Source organism: Crinia signifera, chromosome 7 (assembly GCF_055691185.1).
Source record: "Crinia signifera chromosome 7, ASM5569118v1, whole genome shotgun sequence".
NCBI classification, from domain to species: domain Eukaryota; kingdom Metazoa; phylum Chordata; class Amphibia; order Anura; family Myobatrachidae; genus Crinia; species Crinia signifera.
Genome location: NC_139223.1, coordinates 168,135,799 through 168,157,547, shown reverse-complemented (window position 1 = coordinate 168,157,547; position 21,749 = coordinate 168,135,799). Strand labels below are relative to the sequence as shown.

The 21,749-nt window shown below is 46.9% G+C and overlaps 1 protein-coding gene across 1 annotated transcript in view; it reads right to left on the bottom strand.

Moving 5' to 3' along the window:
• STAT1 (signal transducer and activator of transcription 1) overlaps positions 1-21,413 on the bottom strand; it is a 43,907-nt gene extending 22,494 nt beyond the window's left edge. Inside the window, exons 1-9 of the mRNA XM_083154267.1 lie at positions 21,256-21,413; positions 15,560-15,695; positions 13,100-13,244; positions 10,777-10,875; positions 10,040-10,129; positions 9,776-9,854; positions 9,296-9,387; positions 7,897-8,048; positions 6,931-7,089 (exon numbers count right to left, since the gene is read on the bottom strand). Of these exons, the coding sequence (XP_083010393.1) occupies positions 6,931-7,089; positions 7,897-8,048; positions 9,296-9,387; positions 9,776-9,854; positions 10,040-10,129; positions 10,777-10,875; positions 13,100-13,244; positions 15,560-15,687 (944 nt within the window). The 5' untranslated portion in view covers positions 15,688-15,695; positions 21,256-21,413. The remainder of the gene's footprint in view (positions 1-6,930; positions 7,090-7,896; positions 8,049-9,295; positions 9,388-9,775; positions 9,855-10,039; positions 10,130-10,776; positions 10,876-13,099; positions 13,245-15,559; positions 15,696-21,255) is intronic.
• Positions 21,414-21,749: the final 336 nt, after the last annotated feature.

Genomic DNA, 21,749 nt, shown 5'->3' with positions numbered 1-21,749 from the left:
AGGTGTAGCTGGGGGAGGGACGATACCTATAACACTAATATACAGGTGTAGCTGGAGGAGGACGATACCTATAATAGTAATATACAGGTGTGTAGCTGGAGGAGGGCGATACCTATAACACTAATATACAGGTGTGTAGCTGGAGGAGGGAGATACCTATAACACTAATATACAGGTGTAGCTGGAGGAGGGCGATACCTATAATACTAATATACAGGTGTGTAGCTGGAGGATGGTGATACCTATAACACTAATATACAGGTGTGTAGCTGGAGGAGGGCGATACCTATAATACTAATATACAGGTGTGTAGCTGGAGGAGAGTGATACCTATAATACTAATATACAGGTGTAGCTGGAGGAGGGCGATACCTATAATACTAATATACAGGTGTGTAGCTGGAGGAGGGCGATACCTATAACACTAATATACAGGTGTGCAGCTGGAGGAGGGAGATACCTATAACACTAATATACAGGTGTATAGCTGGAGGAGGGCGATACCTATAACACTAATATACAGGTGTGTAGCTGGAGGAGGGCGATACCTAAGCTGGCCATACATCAGAAAGATCGATCTTAAGATCGATTGCGCTCATGATTGTGTACAATCTCCCTTGAAATCCCCGGCAGTCCTTGGTGGTTTTTGGACACACAATCTACACACAATCCATCATACAATCAGTCATACAATCCATCTGCTGCATGATTGTGTATACAAGATGTGCACACAATCTGCATACAATCCATCATACAATCAGTCATACAATCCATCTTATGATTGATTGTATGATTTGTGTACACAAGATGTGCACACAATCTGCATACAATCCATCTTACAATCAATTGAGATTGTATGATTGGGTACAATATCTTTCAGATGTATGGCCAGCTTAATATACAGGTGTGTAGCTGGAGGAGGGCGATACCTATAACACTAATATACAGGTGTGTAGCTGGAGGAGGGCGATACCTATAACACTAATATACAGGTATGTAGCTGGAGGAGGACGTTACCTATAATAGTAATATACAGGTGTAGCTGGGGGAGGGACGATACCTATAATACTAATATACAGGTGTAGCTGGAGGAGGGTGATACCTATAATACTAATATACAGGTGTGTAGCTGGAGGAGGGCGTTACCTAGAACACTAATATACAGGTGTGTAGCTGGAGGAGCGCGATACCTATAACACTAATATACAGGTGTGTAGCTGGAGGAGGACGTTACCTATAATAGTAATATACAGGTGTAGCTGGGGGAGGGACGATACCTATAATACTAATATACAGGTGTAGCTGGAGGAGGGTGATACCTATAATACTTATATACAGGTGTGTAGCTGGAGGAGGGCGTTACCTATAACACTAATATACAGGTGTGTAGCTGGAGGAGGGAGATACCTATAACACTAATATACAGGTGTGTAGCTGGAGGAGGGCGTTACCTATAACACTAATATACAGGTGTGTAGCTGGAGGAGGGCGATACCTATAACACTAATATACAGGTGTGTAGCTGGAGGAGGGACGATACCTATAACACTAATATACAGGTGTGCAGCTGGAGGAGGGCAATACCTATAACACTAATATACAGGTGTGTAGCTGGAGGAGGGCGATACCTATAACACTAATATACAGGTGTGTAGCTGGAGGAGGGACGATACCTATAACACTAATATACAGGTGTGTAGCTGGAGGAGGGCGATACCTATAATACTAATATGCAGGTGTAGCTGGGGGAGGGACGATACCTATAATACTAATATACAGGTGTAGCTGGAGGAGGGCGATACCTATAATACTAATATACAGTTGTGTAGCTGGAGGAGGGAGATACCTATAACACTAATATACAGGTGTGTAGCTGGAGGAGGGCGTTACCTATAACACTAATATACAGGTGTGCAGCTGGAGGAGGGCAATACCTATAACACTAATATACAGGTGTGTAGCTGGAGGAGGGACGATACCTATAACACTAATATACAGGTGTGTAGCTGGAGGAGGGCGATACCTATAATACTAATATGCAGGTGTAGCTGGGGGAGGGACGATACCTATAATACTAATATACAGGTGTAGCTGGAGGAGGGCGATACCTATAATACTAATATACAGTTGTGTAGCTGGAGGAGGGAGATACCTATAATACTAATATACAGGTGTGTAGCTGGAGGAGGGCGATACCTATAATACTAATATACAGGTGTGTAGCTGGAGGAGGGCGATACCTATAATACTAATATACAGGTGTAGCTGGAGGAGGGCGATACCTATAATACTAATATACAGGTGTGTAGCTGGAGGAGGGCGATACCTATAACACTAATATACAGGTGTGTAGCTGGAGGAGGGCGATACCTATAACACTAATATACAGGTGTGTAGCTGGAGGAGGGAGATACCTATAACACTAATATACAGGTGTGTAGCTGGAGGAGGGCGTTACCTGGCTATAATACTAATATACAGGTGTAGCTGGAGGAGAGCGATACCTATAATACTAATATACAGCAGGGTTGCCGACCCTCCCGGAATTTGCGGGAGTCTCCCGAAAATCAGGTCCTTTCTCCCGGCCCCCGGAAGGGTGGGCAACCCTCCCGGAATCAGGGGGACCCCCACTGAGCCCCCCGATCGCGGCATTTATATGCCGCAATCCGCGGGTCTCAGGGGAGGGGGCGGAGCTAAAACGACACAATCGTGGGGCTTAATGACGTCACCGTTAAGCCCCACCCCCAAAAATCGTAATGCAAGATTCCTCTCCGGGCTTCTCCCGGAGAGGATTTATTGAAAGTCGGCAACCCTGATATACAGGTGTGTAGCTGGAGGAGGGTGATACCTATAATACTAATATACAGGTGTGTAGCTGGAGGAGGGCGATACCTATAATACTAATATACAGGTGTAGCTGGAGGAGGGGCGATACCTATAATACTAATATACAGGTGTGTAGCTGGAGGAGGGTGATACCTATAATACTAATATACAGGTGTGTAGCTGGAGGAGGGTGATACCTATAATACTAATATACAGGTGTGTAGCTGGAGGAGGGCGATACCTATAATACTAATATACAGGTGTGTAGCTGGAGGAGGGACGATACCTATAATACTAATATACAGGTGTAGCTGGAGGAGGGCGATACCTATAATACTAATATACAGGTGTAGCTGGAGGAGGGCGATACCTATAATACTAATATACAGGTGTAGCTGGAGGAGGGCGATACCTATAATACTAATATACAGGTGTGTATCTGGAGGAGGGTGATACCTATAATACTAATATACAGGTGTGTAGCTGGAGGAGGGTGATACCTATAATACTAATATACAGGTGTGTAGCTGGAGGAGGGCGATACCTATAATACTAATATACAGGTGTGTAGCTGGAGGAGGGCGATACCTATAACACTAATATACAGGTGTGTAGCTGGAGGAGGGGCGATACCTATAATACTAATATACAGGTGTGTAGCTGGAGGATGGTGATACCTATAACACTAATATACAGGTGTGTAGCTGGAGGAGGACGATACCTATAACACTAATATACAGGTGTGTAGCTGGAGGAGGGAGATACCTATAACACTAATATACAGGTGTGTAGCTGGAGGAGGGCGATACCTATAACACTAATATACAGGTATGTAGCTGGAGGAGGACGTTACCTAAAATAGTAATATACAGGTGTAGCTGGGGGAGGGACGATACCTATAATACTAATATACAGGTGTAGCTGGAGGAGGGCGATACCTATAATACTAATATACAGGTGTAGCTGGAGGATGGTGATACCTATAACACTAATATACAGGTGTGTAGCTGGAGGAGGGCGATACCTATAATACTAATATACAGGTGTAGCTGGAGGAGGGCGATACCTATAATACTAATATACAGGTGTGTAGCTGGAGGAGGGCGATACCTATAACACTAATATACAGGTGTGCAGCTGGAGGAGGGAGATACCTATAACACTAATATACAGGTGTATAGCTGGAGGAGGGCGATACCTATAACACTAATATACAGGTGTGTAGCTGGAGGAGGGCGATACCTATAACACTAATATACAGGTGTGTAGCTGGAGGAGGGCGATACCTATAACACTAATATACAGGTGTGTAGCTGGAGGAGGGCGATACCTATAACACTAATATACAGGTATGTAGCTGGAGGAGGACGTTACCTATAATAGTAATATACAGGTGTAGCTGGGGGAGGGACGATACCTATAACACTAATATACAGGTGTGTAGCTGGAGGAGGGACGATACCTATAACACTAATATACAGGTGTGCAGCTGGAGGAGGGCAATACCTATAACACTAATATACAGGTGTGTAGCTGGAGGAGGGCGATACCTATAACACTAATATACAGGTGTGCAGCTGGAGGAGGGCAATACCTATAACACTAATATACAGGTGTGTAGCTGGAGGAGGACGTTACCTATAATACTAATATACAGGTGTAGCTGGGGGAGGGACGATACCTATAATACTAATATACAGGTGTAGCTGGAGGAGGGCGATACCTATAATACTAATATACAGTTGTGTAGCTGGAGGAGGGACGATACCTATAATACTAATATACAGGTGTGTAGCTGGAGGAGGGCGATACCTATAACACTAATATACAGGTGTGTAGCTGGAGGAGGGTGATACCTATAATACTAATATACAGGTGTGTAGCTGGAGGATGGTGATACCTATAATACTAATATACAGGTGTGTAGCTGGAGGAGGGAGATACCTATAATACTAATATACAGGTGTGTAGCTGGAGGAGGGCGATACCTATAACACTAATATACAGGTGTGTAGCTGGAGGAGGGCGATACCTATAACACTAATATACAGGTGTGTAGCTGGAGGAGGGAGATACCTATAACACTAATATACAGGTGTGTAGCTGGAGGAGGGCGTTACCTGGCTATAATACTAATATACAGGTGTAGCTGGAGGAGAGCGATACCTATAATACTAATATACAGCAGGGTTGCCGACCCTCCCGGAATTTGCGGGAGTCTCCCGAAAATCAGGTCCTTTCTCCCGGCCCCCGGAAGGGTGGGCAACCCTCCCGGAATCAGGGGGACCCCCACTGAGCCCCCCGATCGCGGCATTTATATGCCGCAATCCGCGGGTCTCAGGGGAGGGGGCGGAGCTAAAACGACACAATCGTGTCGTTTTAGCCCCGCCCCCTCCATGGATATCAGTTAGTTTGGCTATTTGTCGTAATGGGGGTGGGGCTTAATGACGTCACCGTTAAGCCCCACCCCCAAAAATCGTAATGCAAGATTCCTCTCCGGGCTTCTCCCGGAGAGGATTTATTGAAAGTCGGCAACCCTGATATACAGGTGTGTAGCTGGAGGAGGGCGATACCTATAACACTAATATACAGGTGTGTAGCTGGAGGAGGGTGATACCTATAATACTAATATACAGGTGTGTAGCTGGAGGAGGCTGATACCTATAATACTAATATACAGGTGTGTAGCTGGAGGAGGGCGATACCTATAATACTAATATACAGGTGTGTAGCTGGAGGAGGGACGATACCTATAATACTAATATACAGGTGTAGCTGGAGGAGGGCGATACCTATAATACTAATATACAGGTGTAGCTGGAGGAGGGCGATACCTATAATACTAATATACAGGTGTAGCTGGAGGAGGGCGATACCTATAATACTAATATACAGGTGTGTATCTGGAGGAGGGTGATACCTATAATACTAATATACAGGTGTGTAGCTGGAGGAGGGTGATACCTATAATACTAATATACAGGTGTGTAGCTGGAGGAGGGCGATACCTATAATACTAATATACAGGTGTGTAGCTGGAGGAGGACGATACCTATAATAGTAATATACAGGTGTAGCTGGGGGAGGGACGATACCTATAATACTAATATACAGGTGTAGCTGGAGGAGGGACGATACCTATAATACTAATATACAGGTGTAGCTGGAGGACGGGCGATACCTATAATACTAATATACAGGTGTGTAGCTGGAGGATGGTGATACCTATAACACTAATATACAGGTGTGTAGCTGGAGGAGGGTGATACCTATAATACTAATATACAGGTGTGTAGCTGGAGGAGGGCGATACCTATAATACTAATATACAGGTGTGTAGCTGGAGGAGGGACGATACCTATAATACTAATATACAGGTGTGTAGCTGGAGGAGGGGCGATACCTATAACACTAATATACAGGTGTAGCTGGAGGAGGGCGATACCTATAATACTAATATACAGGTGTGTAGCTGGAGGATGGTGATACCTATAACACTAATATACAGGTGTGTAGCTGGAGGAGGGCGATACCTATAATACTAATATACAGGTGTGTAGCTGGAGGAGGACGATACCTATAACACTAATATACAGGTGTGTAGCTGGAGGAGGGCGATACCTATAACACTAATATACAGGTGTGCAGCTGCAGGAGGGCGATACCTATAACACTAATATACAGGTGTATAGCTGGAGGGGGGAGATACCTATAACACTAATATACAGGTGTGTAGCTGGAGGAGGGAGATACCTATAACACTAATATACAGGTGTGTAGCTGGAGGAGGGCGATACCTATAATACTAATATACAGGTGTGTAGCTGGAGGAGGGGCGATACCTATAATACTAATATACAGGTGTGTAGCTGGAGGAGGGCGATACCTATAACACTAATATACAGGTGTAGCTGGAGGAGGGCGTTACCTATAATACTAATATACAGGTGTGTAGCTGGAGGAGGGCGTTACCTATAATACTAATATACAGGTGTGTAGCTGGAGGAGGGCGATACCTATAATACTAATATACAGGTGTGTAGCTGGAGGAGGGCGATATCTATAATACTAATATTCAGGTGTGTAGCTGGAGGATGGTGTTACCTCTGTATTAGCTGCTTGAACAGGCTCAGCGTACGTTCCTGTAGCGCCTGCTTGTTGTTTGTTATGGGGTCACTGTCATACGTCAGCTTCTGTTCCAGCTCCTCCAGTTTCCTCATCTGCTGCCGCACCTGCTGCAAGCTCTTCGCAATAGAGGTGAACCTGCGAGACGGGAAGAGACAGCGTCACATCTACGCTTCAGACAGGTGCATCCGAAGCTGCAATGACTTGGATTGCAGAACAGGGCCTTATTTGTATGTAACTAATGGGGTTTAGCGCGGGATTCCCCCCGGTGCTTATGTTTATACATGGTAGGTTAATTGGTTTTTGACTAAAACTAGGCAGATGCAGCCATGTTTTTGTGCCGCTGCAGCATCTGACGTTGCGCTAATGCCTGTACAAAGCCCTCCCTGGGGTTCTCCCGGTGTCTGATTGCAAAGAAACGGAGACGGACATTTTGAGAGAGTCGAGAGTAGTTTAACTGGCACTAGTACTGGGATCAGAGACCTGGGCGGGCAGTAATATAATAGATCTGCAGGCTAGGACCGGGGTCTTGGACTGGTGCCACTGGATTATCGGCCTGGGACCACCGTAGCTGGTGACCAAGCTGGAAGCCACATTGTGGGTGACCAGGAACAGGACTAGTGAATCTGACTGCCTATAGGAGCAACAGTATTCAGCTGTACCATTGGGTACTGAATGAAGGACCCATTCCCATTGGTAGATCGATGGTCAGCTGATAGAATCCAAAATGGCGACGCCTCAGTCAGTGGGAATGGCACGTCTCGTTCACGTGCCCCATTCTCTAATGATGACAATCTTTATTGTTAATTTCCTGTTTTGTCACGCAAAGTTTTTAACATGGCAGTTAGGAGCGGCTTGGCTGGTAGTTTATGACTTATCAAGGTGGCCTTTACTTTTGATAGTGCATAGACCCGGACTGGCGCAAGGTCCTCCGAAGTCACTTACCAGCTCTGCAGTTGATCGAGGCAAGCGTTTGGGGGTCCCCCGATACAGGCCATTTGCTGTCGGCTTTTCCACTCCACCAGCTCCTCGTTAATGAGGGTTCTCTGGATGTGCTCTGCCAGATTCAGGAGCTCAGAGATTTTTTGAAGGATTTCCTGGTGGAGCCAAGTAAAACAAAATAAGTGCATCGTGGCCACAAACTACACCCCGAAAAACAACCAGCCAATTATAATCACTAACTACCCGGCAGCCATGATAACGGGCGGGTATCCTTCTAGATTAGGCATCTGGATGTGCGTCATTGGGATAAATGAGAAGGTAAGACCCTGCACTACAGGAGACAGCAGAACATTTCCTGGCCCAAGTATTACTAAAGCCAGGAGAGGACACAGGGAAGATAGGACGCTGGGTTATACAATTCTATCTATTGCCTCGGGGACTAATTCAGAGTTGATCGCTGATGTGCGAATTCACAGATTGCGTGATTACCGTATGACTGCACATGTGTAATGATCACACTGCGCATGGGGGAACAGCAACTGAAGATACGTATGGATAAACACAATGAGGCTGGAGCGTGATGACAGGAAGCCAGACTTTAGGCATGGTAACCTGACGTTTTCTGGGTGTGTCCGGAAAAACGCAGGCATGCCCAGGCATTTTAAGGGAGGGCCTAAAACGTCAGCGCTGAGGCGATCAGCTGGTCTCTGTTGCAAATTAGTGGAAGGGTCAGAGTTGTGCATTGCACAGACTGGGAATTTTTTTTATAGTTTCGGAATTGTGCGTGGATCTGTGCATGGATAGCATATCATTCACAATTCACTTGCTAATTTACACAGGGCGGTATTTCTGTCTGTCTGGGCAGTGGCTATCTACTTGCAGTCATCTGTCACTGTGCAAATCAGCGATCAGGTGTGAATCAGGCCCTCTGCTATAAACGTACTATAGTACCCATTGTACTGGCTGCCATAAAGTACTAAAGGGAAAACAACATATTAAGGGGCTCATTTATCAACAGGTGCTAAATCTCATTGTGAATGATAAAACTCGTTCCGTATGCATCAGCCCATCAGCTCCCAACTGCCATGGGTTACGCACCCAACTGCTGTGGAACTGACTGGTTCTCCATTTAACATATGCAACACGTTTAATCACTCGCAATGAGTTTTAATCACTCGATGGTAAACGAGCCCCTAAACCCGCGTTTCATCTTCTCAAGGAGATTTTTTTCTCTTCCATACCCCGGCTCACACCCGAAACAGATTACTTCTTAATATAGAAAAAAAATCTTTAACAAAACACAGTGCAGCCAGCAGGACTCTGTAATAGGATTATATTAATAATTATCACTACAAATTCTCCACTCAGTGCATTTTCTGGAATCTAATGACGTGAAACGTACCTTTCGCTTTATGGTGACTGCAATGAGCATGTTTCCGAGAATTAATTTCTCCTTCTTCAACTCATTTTGTGCCATTGCACTGTGCTCGTTCTCTGCGGGGCAAATACATCACAATGCAGATTAAAGGGTGGAAGAGATGACAGTCTGTGTTACCAGGTATCTGTGTTACCAGCTCGCTCACTAGTCCCAGCACAGTAAAGCCCCATACGTACAAGACGATATATAGCGTTACCGATACGAATGATAACGATATATCATCACATCACTGAAGACCCCCCCCCCCCCATTGTCTGTGCTGCATGTACAATGCTGATAATGTCTATAATGCTGCCCGAGATCCTGATGACTATATAACAAAACGGTGAGCGTTGGAGAACTTTAATTGATGGAGACCCCTCTACGCGCCGATGACTGATATCATCCCATGGGGGTCTCTAATACAGACCGAGTCTCACTGTACCCAATCCGCCGGCCCCTCACCTCTGCTTTGTACAGTTTTACACTTGAAGTCATATTCATCCTGTAGGTCCTCGAGGTTCTTAACGTCTTGTTCTACCTCCTATGACACAAAGGTTCATATTTGTAAACAGCGTTATACAGAACGAATTAATCACCGCTTCATTAGAATGGTTACCGGTGTTGGCAGTTAGGGGCGGGAGAAGCTATTTGGGGTGGGTGCACCTATGTGTAAGGTGGGAGAGGGATTTTCTATAGGAGTTTAAGTTCTTCTTATCCAACACTTACGACAGCTCGGGTCTTGATGTCGGTCACCTTCTTCTCCAGCTCCCTGTGCTTGTCCATCATTACGGTCGTCTGGGCGCTGCCCACCTGGTTCTGCAAGGGAGACGCATGACAATGTAGCCTCGCTTTGGGTCTATGCTGTGCCACTAAGAGACCACAAGATTGCCTCTGTCCATTGTAAGCCAGTGAAATGGACTGCCAGGGGCCACATTGGACCCTGAAATGGATTACATGGAGTCCCATTCACCTGCTGGATCAATTTACTGGATGTTCCAATACCACAATCACTGTACAATGCCAGTCCACGAGTCAATGGCGATATCGTGGCATGTCGGGACCATCTCAACTCTTTAAATCATGTACAACTTAAAGAGCTTGTTACAGGGCAGAGTGCGACATAAACATGGCGTTACTAACCGGGTCCAAGTTTGGGAATATACAAATGTGGTTACAACAAAAACAAATGGGATTTATGAGTTTTAGATGCATTTTCAGCTTCAGTACAACTCCCCGCAAACCCCGCCCCTTTGTATATAGATGCTGATTGGATAAAACATTACCTCTCTCCTCTATAATCCTCTCACCAAACTTTGATAAATCTCCCCCTATATTTCTAAGCACACAGCCCAATGTATATGCAGGTTAGTCATTTGGGCAAATGGAGAAAACAATATATTCTATGAAACAAGTGTGAGAGTGAATGCACAGAGAGGTACAATGTGACCTTGTGGCGGCAGTACCTTGGCATATATGTGGGCATTGGCCAGGATTTTGCTTTCTTCCCGTAGGCAGCTGCTTATGATCATTGCCATCTGTACCGGGTCTTCTTGGAAATTATCCTAGAAAATAAAACAAACAAAATGTTACTTGAAATCACCTAGAAAAAGAGCAGATCACATATGTGTAGATATTAATGTGCAGTTTAATAGTGATAAAGCAACTTCTTCTATTCATTCTGCTTTTGTGCTTGATGGTCTGCTCCTCGTGGGCGGTGCCTAAGTAATGGTGATGATGACCCCTTAATGGAATATAACCACTTAGCTGTAATGATGAGTGATCAGAGGCAGCCGCAGAGCTGGGGCCACAGCATAGTCTAAAATTCAAATAGAGGAACCACACCAACAGTCATTCCAACTGCTGCCAATCATCACAGGCTGGGACTCACTGGCAGTTGGTGCGGCTCCTTTATTTGAATTCTGGACTGCACTGTAGCCCCACCCCTGGAGCCACCACTGTAATGTCACAGACATTACTTTCTCAGCTCCTTCTTGGATAGCCGCGTGCTTCTTGGAGTGGTGAAGAACAAGACAAGGAAGCACTAAGGCCCTGATTCAGGTAAACCAACCTGAATCAGGGCCTTAGTGCTTCCTTGTCTTGTTCTTCACAGATTGGACAGATAAATCTGTGTGTGTATCCAGCTTAACTCTCTGCGCATGTTGCATCTGCCCCACCTGCAGTGCACATGATTTTGTCCTTTAGCAAACCAAAAGTGCTTTGCAAACCAGCAAAGCACTTTTGGTTTGCTAAAGGACAAAATCATGTGCACTGCAGGTGGGGCAGATGCAACATGCGCAGAGAGTTAAGCTGGATACACACACATTTATCTGTCCAATCTGTCTGGTGGGAACAAAAAAACTGGAAATTTATGGGAGCAAATGACAATCAAAAATTTGCTCCCAAATGCTGGAAAACAGACAATGGTCAGTTAGACAAATATCAATATAGATATCAGTTTGAAGTACAAACCCCACCCAAATCTAACTCTCTGCACATGTTACATCTGCCGCACCTGCAGTGCAGCATGGTTTTGTCCATTAGCAAACCAAATGTGCTTTGTAAACTAGTCTGAAATCTCCCCCTAAATAGGATTGCGGGTTTGAACCGTAATGGTCTCATTTACCTAATTGTGTGTCTCCGATCTAGGATATGTAGGCCGGAGGGAAGGGAATATTTGCCATAAGGTCACAAATCAAAGCTTTCCCTGTGAATTCCATGTGACTCCATATAAAGTTGGTGAATGCGGATAGCCATTTATCATTAGGACCGATGCAGAGTGAGAATTAGTCCGGTGTGCCCGGTCCTGGAACTCGATTTATGCCAAGCAGTGAATGTGTATTCATCAAGGAATGGTTAAACTCATGGCTCAAAGTTTATTTGCCTGAAGTGGGCACAGGTGCCCATGGTGCCAGCCTGCACGCCATAGCATATGGGCATATACACACTACTGTCCCTGCAGCTTCTTTGAGCTTATATTACACTCACTTTCCTATTTCTGCACCAGGCCAACAGCTCTCTATTATTAATAACTCATTATTGTGTGAAACACCGCTGGCACGTTTAAGTTCCTGTTCCAGATCAGGTTGGCATGCCGTGGGCACACTTTTGCTGTATTTATGCTAAAGCTTCGCGCCCAGAAGTAAGTTAATTTATGCATCCAGGAGATTGTGCGCAGCCCTGTACATTCACTTGCTGTCGCAGCCTGTAAAGACTCTGATCCGTCAGGTCTCCCAGTAATATCCATCTCCTGCCACCAGGGGCCGCCAGGCCTCTAGTGCACTGAGCTGCAGTTCTGTCTCTCACCAGAGGTGCTGCTCTTCTGCAGTCAATTATCAGCATGGCTTTCACCTGTTGCCGTTGACTCGGATCCTATCTGTCCAACCAATGTAGTGTATACAGACTCACCGACTGCTGGGTGTTCCCTAGAGCTCGACCCCTTATTCTTTAGACTTTTACTAGTTAATAGCCCATCACAAGGACTATACAGAAGATGGTGAACACTGTGGCGCTGTCTTTAGATACTGAATATACTTGTAGTCTTCTCCTCATCTGATAGGTGGACTCCACAGATAATGACCACACAAAAGGTAGAGATAAGACGGGGAGAGCAGGTCAATGATATTGTCACCATACAGTATCTCAGTAGGTGACAACGCAACAGTGTTCTCCATCTTCTGTATATTTCATATTTGGGGAGTGGAAACCTCTGGCGATCACAGTGCAGCAGTCTTCAGGCGCGGTTGGACTTTGGTCAAAATGACGGCGTAGTCCCTAACAGTACAGTACCTGCAGGTTCCGTTTGCTCTTGCGGATATTATGCTGCAGCAGGAAGTTGCTCTCCAGTGAGAACCTGCTGTACTGGTCGTCCAGCTGCGTCAGGAGGCCGTGGAACAGGATTGTGGCAAAGGACACGTTGTTTGAAGCATGTTCCCTAAAATAGGAAACAGAATGATATTTATTGATATCTCAGACAGCCCATACAATACAGCTGAGGCCTTCTAACCTTCAGAGGGGCACGGGTCATACCCATCATTGCCTCCCAGGTATGCCCATTAAATGATTAGCGCTTCTAAAATATATGGGCAGACTAGCCGGAATCTCACCATAGACCGCTTCCTGCAGGCTGTTAAATAAACCCCCTCATCTAAAATGATGCCATTAAAACAAAGTGAATTACTATTATAATTCCCCTAATGTATAACCCCCCCCCCCCCCCAGCAGCTGCCTGTCAGATACGTCTCACTGAGGCTGCTGCTTTTAATGAGGAGGATAAAGGGTAAATCCCCCCAACCTCTACACAGACAAATATGAATGGGTAGCTGCAGGGGGGGGGGTATTAATATTACAGTATATTTATATATATATATGTATAAACATACATACCACATGAAAAGCCTGTGTTTGTCCCTCTGTACCTTGCTCTGTAGGACTGTAGGAGACCTCACAGGCTCAGCGCTGCCTCTGATTAAAAAGCTTCCCATGATGAGGCTGCTGCTGCTGCCCTCCGTGGGACTGAGAAGCATGTAATGAGCTCCACCAAGCAGAGCCCAGCACAAGCCTCTCAGCCTCTGCCTCTTGTGGAAAGCCAACTCCTGGTAATGCACTGCACACTTGTGCAGTCGGTGTATTTTTAATTATTTTTTTTGGGGGGGGGGGGGGGCAATACATACTGATCACAGGGGGCCCTTAGCTAGAGCGGGGTCCAGGAGTACTAACCCCCTCAGCTTCCCCCTTATTCTGGCCCTGCCCCTGACAGCTTCAGATAAGATGGATCTTTAGTGCAGCACCAAAGATTTATTTTGTCAGATGGATCTGAGGGAGATCCCCCCCTCCCCCCAGCAAAATATGGTACAGAACTGACCTGTAGTATTACCAGCAGAACGCCATGTTTCCAGCATGCATAATTTGATGACACTAGCGAAGTGCAGGCGTTATGAGACAAGGTGCAGTGCGTGGGGCACGTACAGATGATGAATGGGATTATTACAACTAGATAAGAAAACATTCCGACTTCTATAACGGAGGAAGCCTGGCGCCTCAGCCATAAGATGCACATACACGGTCATGGGCATCCCGAGGCTATGCGAGAATAGAAGCCAAGTAGAACTTCCTTTCACTTTCTGTTTGAGATATTTCTGCAGCTACTTCTAGAATTATCCGTCCTCTGAGCTAGGAGCTAATATCAGCTAAAGGTTATTCAACTGCAGTCACGCGGGGGGGGGGGGGAGAGCACAGGATGAGACAAACATTCAGCTTGCAGGGTAGACCGTCACCATGTTGATGATGATTACATTGCAGTATATAGTCACAGTGTCGACATTACAAGTCTTAGCGCTCCCCCTTTCCTATACTTCCAATGGGCAGTTGGAGACCCCAAAAAAGGTAAAAAAATAAACGGTACAGTACCTTTCAAAAAGGTAAAGTTGGGGGGTATGGCTCTTTAAAATTCAACATGTTTCAAGTCGACATCATGAACATGTCGACACGGAGGACCGGTTGACACTGTGAAGCTTACATTATGGCAGTTGCTATTTAAAGCGTTGGACAAGACATTCCTGGGATGACATAAGGCCCAAAGCCTGATGCTCTCCTGAAGCAAAGGCTTTGGTCAGAGACTATGGGGTAGTCTACCGTGTGCTAACAGCAGAGTCTTGCTCCTGCCCCCACTTCTTGGGATTGACCAACTTGGGCAAGAGAAGGGACCGTTCCTGCCATTCCCAGCTTCATACTCTTCCACGCTCCCCTCAGAACAGGATACAGCGGGACGTTTCATGGGGTAAGAGTGAGGCCAAACCACTGTAATCAGCCTGGACTTGCCTAACACAATGTCAATACATTATAGAAGCAAGTTGTCACTTGCTGTCTATAAACCGAACGTACACCAAAGTACTTGCACAACCAAAAAAACCCATGTACAATCGCAACCTAAGCTGCACATTCAGTGACACACGTCCAGTGGCGCATTACTGACTGAGGGAGCAAGGGCCCTGCTCGCAGGCTCACACTCTGCAGAGAACACGCAGGGACAGTGATCATCTATAAGGTATCATTAAACAGGACGTTTTGCGGAATGGAAGATAAAAACATTCATTTGATAACTGTAAAAGGGATTTGCTGCTCACCGAGAGGAGACAACAAATCTGCCCCAGTCATACCCCAATACCCGCTAGGTTCTGAAACAACGAACGTGTCCGATAATACACAAATACGTGTACTACTATCAACGAGAAACCATTTATCTCTTACCAGTCTTGAGCTTCAAGCCACTGTGCCAGGTACTGCCGTATCTCCATGGGAAAGCTGTCATCGTACAGCTGGTGGACTTGTTCCAAGAACTTGCTATCGATTTGCTGTAACTCGTACCACTGCGCCATCCCGGATGCTGAAAACAGAGACAACTAGAACTCAGTCTATGCGGCTCCAGTCAGTACTGTTGGGGAGAGGTATCTCACCGATTGGTGCATTGCACCGGAGAGCTGGCAGAGGGACCAATCAAAGGCCAGGAGCAAGGTGATTAGTATCTCTGAGCGTGAAGCTACAACTACACCAAGGCACAAGGTAATGCCACGCACTAACGGTGCAACAATGTAACACGCAACAATGTCACAGCCTCCGGGTAAGACAAACGGGGGAGATGCACCGAGCCTCATCAAAACCAGAGGAGAGGACAAGTGGAAAAGTTATCACCCAATCAGCTACTAGCTAGCACTCATGCTATAAAATGATAGGTAGAAGCTCATTGTTTGTCACTACCATAGGGATTGGGGGGTCATAACCCGTTTTCCCGAGCTGGGAGGAATGTTACATGGCGATGGGGTTCAAGCGAATGGATCTTTACAATCCCTTTTCTTTGAAGAACACGACTTTCTGAATTAAATAGGACAGGAATTCCATTGACAAAATACAACCTCTATGCATGGCATGCTTGTCTACATTATCCCGACTAGCCGGACCCAGACAGCATGGTGAGCGCAACTAAGCCCCTTGTAGGGTCACCACGCAGTTTGGACATGCCTGCTTTAGAATCTTGTGTGGCCCTTCCGGACACCCCGAAGAGTAGTCAAGCCTACCCGTAGATAACCGGCACCGGCCATTTCCCTGAGTGAAGTGGATGGTGAATAAATCACTGCAATGTATAGTGGGGGCCTGTTGGAAGGTAGTAGCAATATTGGGCTGAAATTTGGCTTGAGAGCGCAGAACCTTCTGTGGCTGCTGAATACCGAAACAAAAATATACAGTTGCAATCTTTCCCCACTTCCTGTTTTGCAAACTGACAGTTTTTGGGAAACCGTAACTAATGCACAGGATCAGTGGGTTCCTATTTTAAGGCATGGTCTTGCAATTGAATTTGGATGGAATATCTTGCTACCCCTCCCAGGCAATCTCTGTCCTCTTCCAATACATTTCGGAACATGACACTGCTGCATACAGGACAGTTTGATTAGTCACATGGGAGGTATACAAGTACAGGTTGAGTATCCCGTATCCGAATATCCCTTATCCGAATTATTCCGAAAACCATACATTCCAGAAAGTGAAATTTTTTTTTTTTGTTTTGTTAAAAACTCACTGGGGACATTTGGAACAGCACTACTGAGGACATTATATGTAACTGGCACTATACAGTATATGTACAAGAACATGATTGCTTGGCATTCAAATTCAATATCTGAGATAGTACACAAACTTTTTTCATGTTCTTGAAACCTTGTTTTTTGAACAAATAAAATATATTTGTGTGCATTTCATGTGTTTGATGTGTTTATACAACATAAATGCAAGATACTTCAAAATACATCATTGAAATATTAAAATATTCTGAAATACGGAATAATCCGTTATCCAAAATTCTCCTGGTCCCGAGGATTTTGGATACGGGATACTCAACCTGTACACAATGCTTACAAACAGCACTATAAGGACTGATAGGGTACCAAAATTATCACACACACACACACACACACACACCACCTTGGTGGCTTAAAAGCCCTAACTTCTTGCATACAATATTCCCTTGCTGTCCAAATGTATTAGTTATTTATATGGAGCACACATGCAGCACTTCACAGAATACTTGGCCATTCCTATCGGTCCCTGATCCAGGAGCTTACAATCTATATCTCCCTACATTTCTTGCGATGTGGGATTAAACCAGAGCACCCATAAAAAAAACTAATGCAAAGAGAGAGCACATACAAACTGTACAGCTCGGGCCCTGGTTGCAATTTAACCCATCACCACAGTGATTTGAGGCAGCAACACTAACCATTGTGCCACCGAGTTGTCTTAGATACTGGATGTGTGAATTTAACAAATTGGTATGTGTTTCAGCTAGATCCGATGCACGGTCCTGTGCAGGGCCGGCGCTACCCACTCAGCAGCTCCTGCAAAGCAGGGAGGCGCCATGCTGAAAAGGCGCTGTCTCCCTCCCTGCTCTGCTAAAGCTGTCTCAGCCCTCACTGTCACTGCCTCCTGCACGCTGCCCGCAGCACCTGTCTGACAGCGGGCAGCAGTATGGCGAAGCTGAGCAGCTCCCTGCACCACGCACACACTGTCCTCCTCCTGCGACCTGCCCCCTCTTCCTCACGGACACTTGCGCTGAGGCATGTAGCGCTGTTTGTGAATGCCTGGATGACATGTCATGTCCGGATCTGCCCCTACCCATTGCTACCTGTCAGCTGTCAATCAAATGACGAACAGGTAGCAGCTCCGCCTCCCCTTCCTTCCCTCTTCTCAGTGTGCTGTGCCACTGCCAGTCCTCAACACTCCGCCCCCTCTATCTCCTCCCCTCTTCTTCCATCTCCTCCTTCTCTCCCCTCCTTTCCCCCTCAGTCACGAGAGGGGTGTAATGGTGTCCTCAGCGTCCTGCCTACGCAGATAGAAGAGGAGGTACTGCACAAGAGTTAAACAGCAAAAGAACAGGGAGTCTTATTATACATATTTATAACCAATTTTTTTATAATTGTAGATTTTTTATATTAATTTAGACACTTTTTAAATAATGGGCTGGGTTATGTGCCTAAAGGTGGTCATACAGGCTGCAATAGCAGCGTGCGATGCGATGTGCGCTCCTGTGGGCATCGATCGCACAGTGCAAAAAGTATGTGCTGCACATACTTTGTGTACTGCTTTCGGATCACATCGCACACACATTGCATGCATGCCGTGCGATGCGATCTAGCCCATAACATATGCAATTCTCGCAGCGTGTATGGGCACCTTTAGGGCCTGCAACATTTTGAGGACACAGCACTGAGATGGTGTATGCATACATGTACATGCACCCGAGATCCTCTATAGCAGGGGTCTTCAACCCATGGCCCGCGGGCCACTGCTGATCTCAGTGTCCCCCTGCCCGCCATGCACAGGATTTTTTTTTTTTTAAGTAAAAGAAAATGCTGCCGAGGGAGGCAGTGTAATGGAGTCCCCTTGGGTGCCGCCTACCCGATTTCCATTGGCTGCAGGCAGGGCAGAGGAGTGGATCCAGCGTGGCTGAGGGAGGAGGAGGCACGTCTGGTCACGAGCTGGGGAGTTGGGACCCGGCGAAGCTGCGGGAGGAGGAGACGCAGCTGGCGGGAGCAGGGGACCCGGCACTGGAACTGCAGGAGGAGGAGGCACAGCTGGCAGAGGGGACCCGGCGAAACTGCAGGAGGAGGCATGGATGGTGGAAGCAGGTGACCCGTCAAAGCTGCAGGATGAGGAGGTACATCTGGCGGGAGCAAGGGACCTGGCAAAGCTGCAGGCATTACTGGGGGCATTGTGTGTGGGGCATTACTGGGGGCATTGTGTGTGAGGGGCACTGCTGGGGCATTGTGTGTGAGGGGCACTGCTGGGGCATTGTGTGTGAGGGGCACTGCTGGGGCATTGTGTGTGAGGGGCACTGCTGGGGCATTGTTTGAGGGGCACTGCTGGGGCATTGTATGAGGGGCACTGCTGGGGCATTGTGTGAGGGGCACTGCTGGGGCATTGTGTGAGGGGCACTGCTGGGGCATTAGGTGAGGGGCACTGCTGGGGCATCATATGTATAAGCAGGAGTACTGATGGCATTATGGTCTGTGGCATAATGGGCATCAGTGTGGGGCATAATGTGCAATGGGCATAATTTTGTGTGGATTAATGTGTAATGGGCATCACGGTGCGGCATAATGTGTAATGGGCATTATGGTGTATGACATAATGTACAACAGGTATTACGGTGTGTGGCATAATGTCTAATGGACACTATGGTGTGATGCACAATGTGTAACAGTGTATATTGATTTAAGTAGCCTTTCATTGTTTGGGTTTGATCTGTGAGGCATACTATTTCACTGTGTGGGCCTTCATGTTTATATGTCATTGTGCAGCCTTCAGTCAACTTAAGCGTGAGGACAACAACCATTCCTGCGGTAACCAATGTCTGGTCATGCAGGTTACATAAGAGGTGTCAGGTAATTGTTTTCCTGCTAGTTCACACTCGTTATAATTAGACCACGCCCCTTATAATTAGGTCACACCCGTTTTTGGGAGCGAGCCTACGGCGTGTGCAATTTATTCAATATCAAATTATATATGGGGGGGGGGGCACATATTTTACTGTTTGCACTGGAACCCAAATTGGCTGCTGATAACTATTAGGGTGTGTGTGTGTGTGTGTGTGTGTGTGTGGGGGGTTATGTGCTGAGTATGGGCGGCTGTGCCAACTATCTATGAAGGACTGTGCTGCAGCTGTAGGGGAGCTGTGATTCTATGGGGCTGTCCGAAATTCCGTAGGCGATTTTAGTGGCCCTCGGGCTTCACTGGATTTTTTTAGGGGGCCCACGCTGTCTTAAAGGTTGAAGACCCCTGCTCTATAGGATCGCATGTTGCATACACTCCCACAATCGGGCTGCAGATTGTTGCAATGGCAATGTGAAAGGGCGCAAAATGTATGGTTTGCAGGAGGGCGTCAGACACCCTAGCACCGGCCCTGGTCCTGTGCATTAGTGATGGGCACCTTCAGCCTAGTGACGGGGGGGGAAGGGGGGGGGGAGAGGGTGAGATAGGGAAGGAGGTAGGGATGACCATCGTTGCCATTGCAACTGGACAATAGATGACCATCGATGTTTTACCTATCGATGGTCATCCATTTTCTTTGACTGATTGGCCTGTGGGCTAATCAAAACACAGGGGCAGGGCTTCACTGGTGTTGGGGGTGGAGCTATGCTCTGTGTTACGGCGTCTTGGGGAAAAAAGCAAAAACCCGCTATTCTTTTCTGCTTGACATCGATGGAGGGAAACCATCTGGTTCTCCACCATCGATGTCAAAACTATTCTACATTGGCCATAAACCATCGATATTTCAAATCATCGATGGACATCGGCCATTCCTAGGAGAGGCAGATGCGGTCCTTAGGTTGACAATCACTAGGTTGACACATGAAATAAGTCTACATGCTTTAGATCGACATGGTGAAAAGGTGGACACAATCATTAGGGCTGTTTTTCATGTTGGTTTTTTTTGGTGGCTTTTTACACTTTACTGTCCAAGTGGTCACAGAGGGAGAATAGTGGGCGGAGTTAAAGAGGGAGAATAGTGGGCGGAGTTAAAGAGGGAGAATAGGGGGCGGAGTTACAGTGGGATAATAGGGGGCGGAGTTACAGTGGGAGAATAGGGGGCGGAGTGCCTGAAGCGACGCGGTACACTTATATGGTGTCCATGGCAACCTAATGCCTGTGTCGACATTTTGTCCATGTCAACCTAATACATGCCGACCTATTTGATATGTCGACCTCATGACTGTCCCCTAAGTACTGTCGACCCTATGACCCATACCCGGTATGGAGGGGGTAAGTGGGAGAGATAAGGGGGTAAGAGGGAGAGATAAGGGGGGGGGGGGAGGTTTGCAGCAGTCCCTGTCACTTGCACGGCCCCATAATGCAGAGCTATAGGCGATACTAGCAGATTATATTCTGTATATTACCTGCAGGGTCCTGTATGGCGGCGGCTCCGGTAACACACGGCTATGATGTGACCGCCCAGCACCGGACACAGACGCTGCACCCGAGTCGCAATTTTTGCAAAACGAAAGTGAGAGTAACACGGGAGGCCCGGCCTTCCCCAGCCGCCAATCAGCGCGCAGCTCACTCCCCCGGGCCCGGGACACCGATCCCTGACACCCCCCTACCCGGGACACCGATCCCTGACACCCCCCTGCCCGGGACACCGATCCCTGACACCCCCCTACCCTACCCGGGACACCGATCCCTGACACCCCCCTGCCCGGGATACCGATCTCTGACACCCCCAGGGCCCGGGAACCCGATCGCTGACACAACCCTATCCGGGGTACCGATCTCTCACACACCCCCTGCCTGGGATACCGATCTCTGACACCCGGTGCCCCTCACAGGGGAGTCACACAGAGTGCACGGTGCATGTAGCAGTATTAGTTACTGGAGCAGCAGAGCAGAGACA